The sequence below is a fragment of the Engystomops pustulosus genome, chromosome 4 (assembly GCF_040894005.1).
Source record: "Engystomops pustulosus chromosome 4, aEngPut4.maternal, whole genome shotgun sequence".
Lineage (NCBI taxonomy): Eukaryota > Metazoa > Chordata > Amphibia > Anura > Leptodactylidae > Engystomops > Engystomops pustulosus.
This window is the reverse complement of record NC_092414.1, coordinates 67510453-67521643: the sequence shown is the minus strand read 5'-3', so window position 1 is coordinate 67521643 and position 11191 is coordinate 67510453. Positions and strand designations below refer to the sequence as shown.

At 36.9% G+C, this 11191-nt stretch overlaps 1 protein-coding gene across 1 annotated transcript; it reads left to right on the top strand.

Moving 5' to 3' along the window:
- The first annotated feature begins 3184 nt into the window (after window positions 1–3184).
- On the top strand, window positions 3185–9279 carry MSX2 (msh homeobox 2). The gene is made up of 2 exons (XM_072146158.1): window positions 3185–3757; window positions 8039–9279. The coding sequence occupies exons 1-2, from the start codon at window positions 3412–3414 to the stop codon at window positions 8461–8463; spliced, it is 771 nt and encodes a 256-aa protein (XP_072002259.1). The 5' UTR covers window positions 3185–3411; the 3' UTR covers window positions 8464–9279.
- Window positions 9280–11191: the final 1912 nt, after the last annotated feature.

Sequence of the window (11191 nt, the reverse complement as noted above, 5' to 3'; positions counted from 1 at the left end):
GGCAGAGTCTTATGCTATGACAGTCGCATAAAAACTCGCAAAAACGTCAAAAGTCGCAGCACAAAGACCAGGGTGGGGACAGGAATCATTTTGCGCCAAAACTTGACCCGAAACGTAATGTTGCAATACATGAATTCAGTCCTATTGTGATTAAAGCGGTTGAACTAATTTGTCTCAAAGAGGGTCTATGTCAAAGTGGTGCAATGAAAAGTCGCAAAACAGCAACTGCGCCAGACATAGACAAAGGACTATGACACATGACCCGCAATGTATATAGACTGTAGAGCAGTGATAGAAGTGCTGAGCTCCCGTACTACACAGCACACAGCCCCCGGTGCATAACACGCACTGCCGCCCCTGTCTCCAGCACCGCACGGGTTAAGGTCCTTGTGAGGTGCGGGCTGCCTGTCATTAGAGTGTGAGCTCTTGAGGCTATGAGGCAGCGCTGTGTGACAGCAGGGGTTAATCCTCCGCTATAACCTGTGATTAATGAGCGCTAATGCCATTATTACCTCCTCAGTCAGGCGCTTCCTGCCCCCCCCCCACCTCCCTCCGTGGGATGAGGAGGGGGAGGCCCGGGGGCGGAGCCGGGGGCGTGGCGCTCCACAAGCCCTGGGGACCGGGGCGGGACTGGCGGGGACGCCGCTGCTCAGGCCGCTGGAGCCGCTTGTACTCAGCAGCCGCTTCCCCCAGGAGTCTGCCTTTCATCTCACCGCTCCTGGCGCCTGCAAATAGCCTCATTCCGTCTGCTGCCTCCCCCTCACCCCTCCCGCGCCTCACTCCCACGGACTGTATCCTCATCCCCAGCGGCCGCCTGAGAGCCGCACTGCAGCCTCCTGTGCCCGGCTACCGAGTGCCCGCTGCCGGGGGGCACTGATCCACGTGTGCCCGACAAGCTAGTATACACACACCCGACAACCTAGTATACACACCCGGCATCTACAGTCTACATTATAAAGATTGAGCGATCTGATCCGATAACAGATAATATTCACACATCCAAATCTCTCTACAGTCCTGAGCGATACAAGTCATAACTACATTACCAGATACATAATTATATGTATAAATATGTGCTCTATAGCCCAAAATAGATTTTATATATATATATGTATAAATATATTGTTCTAGTTGTATATGTACTGAATAAGTGCAAATTACCCACATCTACTACAATATTTTTATTTATATAATATAAATTAAAATAATGTAATATGGCACATAGATTCATTCAGTTACAGCTACATCACAATATTAGAATGTTCTCCCGTATACAGCATAATATTAGAATCTTCTCCCATATCCATGATATTATAGTCTTCTCTAGTATAGAACACAATATTATAGTCTTCTTCCATATACATCTCAATATTATAGTCATTTTCCATATACATCACAATATTAAAGTCTTCTCCCATATACAACACAATATTATAGTCTTCTCCCATACCCATCACAATATTAGTCTTCTCCCATATACATCACAATATTATAGTCTTCTCCCATACCCATCACAATATTATTGTCTTATTCCATATACATCACAATATTATAGTCTTCTCCCATACCCATCACAATATTATTGTCTTATTCCATATACATCACAATATTATAGTCTTCTCCCATATACAACACAATATTATAGTCTTCTCCCATATACAACACAATATTATAGTCTTCTCCCATATACAACACAATATTATAGTCTTCTCCCATATCCATCACGATATTATAGTCTTTTACCATATACATCACGATATTATAGTCTTCTCCCATATACATCACAAAATTATTGTTGTCATTTTCGTATGCTAGGCACTTCACAGTCTTCTTTATCTTCTAGGTCCATCACAATATTACAGTCTTCTCCCATATCCATTACAATATTATAGCTTTTGTGATTTTTCCTCTTCTAGGTACTTCTTCTCCCATGTATTGTGGTATTCATCTTCTGGGCCCATCACCATATTCCAGTCTTCTCACATGTTTATTACAATATCATAGTTTTCTTCATTTTCCAGATATTTTAGCTCCAGCAAAGTATTATCGATGTCTTCTTCTAATAACATCACCATATTACGTTCGTGTTTCTGTTCTTTTTTTCTATATAATAACTCCATGTACTCTTTTCTATTATATTACTATGTTGTAATTACATGTAGTAACACTATATTCAATCTGGATGCTTTACGGCCTTCAATCTTAGGTTTCATACAAGTATAATGAAATCATAATAAATTGTATTTGTTAAACATAGAACATTTAGTTTAATATGTATAATCATAGAAATTGTTTTTAGTAAGTGAACAGCTCAGTTTCCCAAACTAATATATATATTACATTATATATGCACACACATTTCTATTTGCACATATATTTATATGTGAGTGCATTTTTGTGATGTATTTATAGATATACATTCATATTTATCTTCTCCTCCCCGGTAATCCTGAGGTCACAATCTAATTTGACACCCCTCTTGCCCTCATATTCCTAAAACAATACATTTGCAGCAGTCCCATAAACAAGTGGTTATTATTCCCAGTCTATAACGTACATACCCCTACAAGTGCCAGGTACTGGAGCCCTAAAGTGGGCTATTATGGTGTAATTCATTGTAAAACAGAATGTCAGTCTATAGTAACACATTAGTCTAATTGTCGCACAGGATGATTAGGCAACAATTATGGGCTCTTATAATTGTGGGATAATTATGGAATTCATTAATCATGGGCAATTATTTAGTAGACTGTTTGCTGATAGAACAGATAGGCCTGGCAATGGTCGGGCACTGATATAGGACAGTGTTTGAATTTTATGCTTGGGGCTGAGAGTGGGAAAGTCACATGCTGATGATTGACATGTATAATAGAGGAATCCTGAAGACTTTAGGTGGTATCCTAACTGGCCCCAGACATCAAAGTAGCCCCTGACATATCAAATGTATCTTTATCTATTAAAGGCCAAGATGATACTTGAGATGTTTACATGTAGACACATGAAGACATGACAGAAAGGAGACTAGAAAGAGAGAATTGCTCCTCTAAGCTTCCTCTTCATATAATCAGACACTTAATTACCCCAGTGACTTGTCATTACAGCCCTACAGGTATCACTAATAACACAGCACAGTTTGCAGTCTGTGTAATTAACTCCCTAACAAAAACAGTCCCAGATACAGCCAATCAGCGGCGCCGCAGCCGGTGACGTCACACGACCCGGGCGTCTCCTCTCGGTTGTCACAGAAGCTGCTTTCAAAAGAGGAAAGAAAAAGTTTCTGGAGTTTCCTTGAAGTGTGTGCAGCCAGCGGAGCTCCAACTCAGAGCCGAGAGACGCTACACTACTGGGCTACCTACCCCACAAGGATCTGGGCTAGTAGGGGGACTTGCGTGCTTCCCCTTAAACACCAACATGACTTCGCCTAGGAAAATTAAGGAGGATTTAAGCTCCGATGAAGAAGGTTCAGTGCATCCCCTCCATTCCCCATCGGAGGATCACAAGATCAAGGTCTCCAGCCTGCCCTTTAGCGTGGAAGCCCTCATGGCTGATAAGAGGATTCCTAAGGACGTGTCCCATCTTCGTGCCTTGGAGGCTCCAGGAGCAAGTAGCAACCCAAGACACCTGCACTTAGGGAGCCGAGAGAGTCCCAGTCCACCAGGGGTTACAAAAAACTTTGAAACTTCATCTGTGAAATCAGAAAACTCAGAAGATGGGACTGGATGGGTCAAGGAAGGAGGCAGCTACTCCCCTCCACCAAGTAAGTTCATGCCACATTCATGTTCCTGGTGCCATAGAGATGTGTATCTCCAGTGCAGGGCTCTGATTTCATGTATGAGTCTCTGCAGCCCATTCAGAGGCTTTCATCTTCCTAATTGAACCTGGCTGCTCTGCATGGCCCTGATATCAATACCTCCATAACTATATTCCGTCAGCATGGAGCCTATGGAGACTGACTGCTTTGTCGGTGTCAGTTTAGCAGTGAGTGGGTTAAGCCTGAGCCTAGGTGCCCTGTGTGTGCTGGTGTTTAATGAGCTCATACAGGTCGGTCCTGCAGCAGGTTTAATTGTTAATTTCATTAGACCTTCTGTAGAGTGAATTGGCAGATACGTAGCACACATGCAGTGTATTGGCAGCTGCATAGCATGCATACAGTGTATTCTCAGATCCATATCATACATAAATGCATAATGTACATACCGTGAATTGACATATCCACAGCACACATACATTGTATTGACAGATCCATTGCATATATACAGTGCATTGACAGATTCACAACATACATTCAGTGATTTCACTTGTGATTGATCAGTTCCTGCAAGTGTCTGCATCATTTATAGGAGTAGTGACAGTTCCTTCCCAGCTTTGTCCCCCTGGACTCCGTTAGTTATCCTTTGCAGTTCGATTGCACATAGCAATGGATTTGGCTGGTGTGTGGCAGATGAGAATCATGGGATCCGGATGTTTATTTAAGATCTTCATGGTATCTTCAGATGAGCACTTCAATACATGTGTTTGTTGAGGGATGAAACAATAAAGGGATTGTTGAGATGGTTTGTGGTGTAGAGTTAATAAGCCGCTGAGAAGAGGAGACATGCGGCTTGCTCTGCCTCTCATGTACAACACTGCTCCCATTCACTTTACAGCATCATTATCCACAAGAAATGTAATTACTACAATTAATGCCACCAATTAGATTGACACCAATTGTAAACGATGCTTTCATGTAGACGTGTATCCACGTCGATCCCGATCTATCTATCTATCTATCTATCTATCTATCTATCTATCTATCTTCCTCTCATCTAGCTATTAATATATAAGTTAATTTAAGTTATCTTTTTATCTTTAATCTGTTATCTATCTGCCCATCTATATACATAAAAAAAAATTGTAGGCAGCGATCCAAAATACGTGAAAAAGTAAGGTTTATTCAGCCTTATAAACTCTACTTTTTACTTAATGTTTGGAGTGCTGTCTACAATATTTTTTGAAATGTTAAGCACACTGCTGCTTTTTCTCTGCATCTATCTATCTATCTCCTATCTATCTTCTTTATTTCTTTACAGATCTAGCTTTAAATATATGTCAATCTTTGAATCGATTATATATTTATTATGTTTTCAAAGCTATCTAGTTTTAGATTTAGCTTTTAAGTTACTCTGTATATATCTTCTATCTATCAATCAAGCTATCTATCTTTTTAAAAAAATCTTTAATCCGAACTATCTATCCTAAAATATATTAAACCATCTATCTGCCTATTTATTTAACTTGGTAGATTTCTTATGAGATCCATTGCCGACATCAGGATGAGTTATTTTCACTTCTGTCATGCATATGTCAGATGTAGATTTGTCTTGTGATTGGGACTTCATTGAGAAAATATTATATAGAACCTATAGAATAGTTACCGACAATACTAAAGCTGCAGATTGTATTTAAAAATATACTTTTAGTCCCATTTGCCTTAGTACTTCCTCACCCTTTATTGTCTTTCTAAATTCCTCATGCACAAGCCTAAATTGTATTACATTACTCATTTCCTCCTAGACAAATTTCAGAAATATGATTTAGTGAGCTGTCATATTCAGCCTAAAGTGAAATGATGTAAAATACAGTCAGTAATTAACCCAATGACCTATTACTTAATACAAATTTTCAGACATTATAAAATGTTGTCGCCTAGACGGAAAGTATAGTCCTGTTACAGTCTTGGGACACGTAAGATAAGTAGTATACTGATTGATAGTCTGGCTCTTATACGTGTAAATATAGTAGGGCAAGAGAAAAGTTGTGTCACAGTTATTATTCTGTGTGTTATTAGAGGACAGTACTTTACCATCACTATGTCTTCTTATACTACAACTCCCAGCTGACATACTGGCAGTCATAATTTTACAACAGCTGGGAAATCACTGGTTGGAGACTTCTATATTATATCTTTAATATTCATTTAATGATAAGTAAGGAAATTGCATGAAGAAGTGGGTCCTGATGGGAGTGTTGTAAACCTGCAATGAGGCCTGTAACAACTTCCTGCTCCCTGACATCATTGATACCTGATGCTCAGTCAATAACCCCCTCCCCATGCTTTATCACAGAGGAAAACACTGACACCTGTATAATTATGATACATTGGTACTTTGGCCTTTTATCATGAGCCCCATGCTGCTCTCAATCCTTCATACTCTCACAATTATACAGTATTAGATAATATATGTTACAGGAACAGAAAATTATTATTGTTTGGGATACATATATTAACCTTGTTAATGTTTCCCTAAGTAAAGTAAAAAAATAAATAAATTAAAAACTTAATTGGGTGAGAAGCAAATCTTGTTAAATAAATCCACGACTATGGCTATTAATCACCGAGTCCATTCTTTAATTGAGATTGACTTGACGGAATAATAATCTAAAGAAAAGAATTAAATGCGATTAAATACAAGTAGGGTTAATAATAAAGCTTAAAGAGCTGCTTAGTCTCTAAGTCACGCTGGAATGTTCTTAAAATGAAAAGCTGTCACATAGAAACAAGTAAAAAAAAAATGTAGAAATTGTTTCATCCTAGTGGGTAGTAGAATAGATTGTAGAATCACCAGCTCATTCATAAAGCCAAAAGATTCAGTGGTTAAATAGATACATTGAGAGGTCTCAGTTGTTGATACTTTTTATATTCATCAATAAAAGTTGTAAACATATATATATTATATTTCATGTTGAAGGGCATTTTTTTATGTTTAAAACAATAAGGAAAGGAAGGAAAACAATAAGTCCTCTAAAAACAAAATTATCTAGTAATAAACACCTAGATATTACTTAGTATTATAATAGTAATAGACATGAGAGGGTGTCCAATGGTAACAGATTTTCCTAAGTAAAGCTATACCATTTCTATAACATTATTGTTATTATATAATCTGCTTGGGAATTTTATTATAAATGAAATCCTGATTGCTAAATGGTGCAACATAGAAACTACATACGTATATATAATTTTATTATTAAAAAAAAATCTATAGAATTATTTTAGTATTTATATTTTAGTATGTGAAGATTCCAATTGCTCAGCATAGGAACAATTTAAGTCTTGATAGTAAAACCAAACTAATCACAAATTGATAGTAGTGATAATTCTGATCTAGGTTTGTATAGTTGGGCAATTTATAACGAATCAGTATAATGACATCAATATTATAGCAACATCAATCACTTTCGTTTTGATATAATCTTGTGCTCCTTAGATCAGCAGACATAGGGATTCAGTCCTTAGTGTTAGTGCATTATGTCGAGGAGTTTCTGCTATTTCTTCTTTTTTTACATCTGAATTAAGCTATTGGCATATGATACAGAACTGTATTCTTTTTTCATATCCCTATTTCAAGACAACTTCCTCTCATTACATATAAAGAGTAGGAGCTATTATAATATCACTTTATTTAAAAGTACCTTTTAATACCTTTTGGAAGAAAATATAAGGCATATACTTTCCTAAATGTATACAATTAATAGTCAGACAGATCTCCAGTATGTATTGTATACGGATATAGCCGTGACAACTGGAAAGTAGGTCAAATTTGGAAAGTTACAAACTGAAACTCTAGCTCTTTGGTATACAATATGTGTTATGTATGATATGACAAATGAATACAGAGCTGATATACAGCTAACACCATTAATTCGCGTGGATCATTGCTATAAACTCTCTATAGAGCTGAGGAAGTTTCTTCTTTGAAGTTTTATTAGTAGGGGAAAAAGTCATTGATGAGTAACTTTGTCAACCCCTATTAAATTGTAAGTGAGTGTAAAAAGGATCTTGTCTTGAGGATAGCTTTAGTAACTCTGGAGACTTGCCCATTGAATGTGTGTGGCCCTTGTAATTAGTAAGGAAGGTTAATGGGACTGTACCTGTCATCCCATATAAAAAAGATCTTTCTCTCTCTCTCTCTCATCCATTATCTATTTATATAATTATTATGTATATTATTACATGGCTTTATTACAAGTGTATGACCTATGAATATTTCTTTTGCAGGACACCTCAGCCCCTCCACCTGTACCCTGAGGAAACATAAGACCAACAGAAAGCCCAGAACTCCATTCACCACTTCGCAGTTATTGGCCCTGGAACGTAAATTTCGCCAGAAACAATATCTCTCAATAGCAGAAAGAGCTGAATTCTCCAGTTCCTTGAACCTAACAGAGACCCAAGTTAAAATTTGGTTCCAGAACCGGAGAGCCAAAGCCAAGAGACTGCAGGAGGCTGAGTTGGAAAAGCTCAAGATGGCAGCAAAGCCTATGCTGCCCCCAGGTTTCAGCTTACCATTCCCTATTAACTCACCTATACCTGCTGCATCATTGTATGGGTCGTCTTATCAGCTACACAGACCAGTTCTCCCCATCCCTCCTGTAGGACTCTATGCTACTCCTGTTGGATACAGCATGTATCATTTATCTTGAGCAGAACTTCCTAGATGGAGCAGTCTATAAAGTACTTGTTTGGCCTGACTGTGGCCCCTACCTGCGCCAAAGACTCTGTGGATGTCCTTTCACCTTTGTGATGTAGACCTGCTCTCAAAAGTGCCTTATAGCCTGTATTGCACATAGACCAACCATACAATGGGATACTGAAAGACGCTATGTAGCAAAAGGAGGAGAAAAGAGAGAGGTAGTAGTATTATTTTACTGATCAGTTATTTATAATAGGGTCCTATAGATGCCCTTATCACTCCTTACATTCACATAAAGGGAGCCATTGGTGTAAAAATGTACATAATAAGGACAAGAAGGAACCAAAGACTGTACTACATGCGTTATAATCTTTGTAGATTCACACAGCATCATACAAAGTATTCCCTTATTGAGGGACAGGGGTGAGACCTAAATCATGTGCCTTAGTGATTCCTGGTGCCTGCCTCACACATATTTCCTATGGTCTAACTGATCAATATACTGTAATTTCACAGATCTATTTACTGGAGGGTTACTATCACCATTTTATTGATTTCAATCACTGAGTATGCCTATTCCTAAGGCATGGTCAAAGCATATGTCTAGAGTAAACTAGGGAGAAATTTCTACCGTAACAGAATCAAGTCCTGTTGAATAGTTTGTGCATTTTTTGTTTTACTGCTGAAACTCACGAACCACTGACCCTTTATTCTCATTCTCATCCCTTTGAAAGGGACATCGTGTAAAATGGTATATATTTTATGAAAGAGTTATAATTTCATATATCTCTTATTTGTAATTAAATTAAAATCTTGTTACAATGAACCCTAATGTGTCTTGTCTTGTCTAAAACGGTCCAACCCTGGTCTGTAGTATGAATGCACAATTTAGAGATTCAGCCAAGAAGGATATAATGTAGCCCATAATTATGAGGATTGTAAGAATAAAACAATCACAACAGTTATTATCATAATCGTCCTTGTTAATATTTAAGTTAAATGTCGTACCGTCCACATATGTTTGTGTATGTATACCTTATTAATAGATACCTAGGTATGTGTGTGTTGAAAAGACACACGAATAAATTATTTACCACTGCAGAAGGCCAAAAAGTAAATACCATAAAATATAAAATATGCACCATACAGTTGGCTGATTGTAGTGTATTAAGGTTTTTTTGTAATTTCAGCTAAGCTTAATTTTATTAGTTTTATGAAAAGTCATATATATATATATATTTCTGAATAACCAAGGATTGCTTTTTATAAAAGTATTAAATAGTAATTTTACAATTACACCACAGTATCCATGGCAGTATTTAGCATCCTTTTTAATAGCCAAAACTTAGATCAGCTAATAATGATAAAAAGTATAATGGATGGATTTGTTTAGGACTCAATTTCAGATTTTTTTTCTTAGAAAGACTGATGCACAATACTAATCAGAATACTGTGTGAAAAGTGCCTAGAACTAATAGGCATTTTAGAATTTTTTGTTCTAAGAGACAGGAGGCTAGTTAGATGAAGAATAAATCGATCATAAAAAGATAGAGAAATAGAAACTGAATAATTTATAGATATATTATTAGATGAATAGATAGATATGAGAGGCAAATAGTTTAGATCGATTTTAAGGAAATACTAAGATGGAATGCTATGGAATCGACTCCATTGGATACAAATAGACAATGGCAAGTAAAAATTTTTGTTACTATACAGCTATATACATAGGGCCGATTTGGCAAGCTCTGTGCAGCGCTGCGTAATCTGTGTGCGCTATATAAATAATTTATTTATATACAGTGTATATATTATAAAAATATATATATATATATATATATATATATATATATATATATTATATTAGGTCCTATGTCTTGTAAGTGTGGTTTGCATTTGCTGCCTGCCTTTGTTTGTGGTTTCCATTGTGCGTGATTGAGGGAGGCTGACATTACAGTCTGTCCTATAATTCACATTGCATTGTGCACATACTGTTTGTATTTTGTGGTTTTGTAAAGTGAACCCCTCCTGCAATGCTTCTCATCACGTCAATTATCCTTCTATTTCTTCTCCCAATCAGCAACATTTTCTGACATGATTAGAAATGTCTATGATTAGAAGCTTTTCATCTACGATACATTCCTCCTTCTTTCCCCAGCAGCATGTCACAGTAATGGGCTCCATCTACAGCTCAATGACGTGCTATTACTTATTATCATTATTAAATTTTCTAATGATGCACTTACATTAATTGAACTAAATCGTTTTATGGGTCAGGATGACAACTCAATGAAAATAAGAATCCATCTCCATAGCGATGGATAATCCAGTGCCTGGAGGAACAGTCAGTAATGTATCTTGTCACTATGTGACAGCAATTCTCTGCTCTGTACAGTGATGATCAAGAATAACTTCATGCATAGATGATAGACAGATAAATACAAGATACATGAAAAGATGAAATGACTGCTATATCTATTATCTAACTCATATTTATGTGGCTATGTAGATTATATAGATTTAAAGATATATATAATATTTACATTGTCAGACATTTAATTTAATCGAATCTTAAATTATTTTCTTATTTCAAATATATATAATAAATGTATTGCAGAAACATACAGTGATTATTTATGAGATTAAATCCTAATATGACCTGAAATAATGTCCTGCAAAGTGTCAACCCACTAGGGAGTAAATCTCCAAAAGCAGACCTAACAAATTAACATTTATTG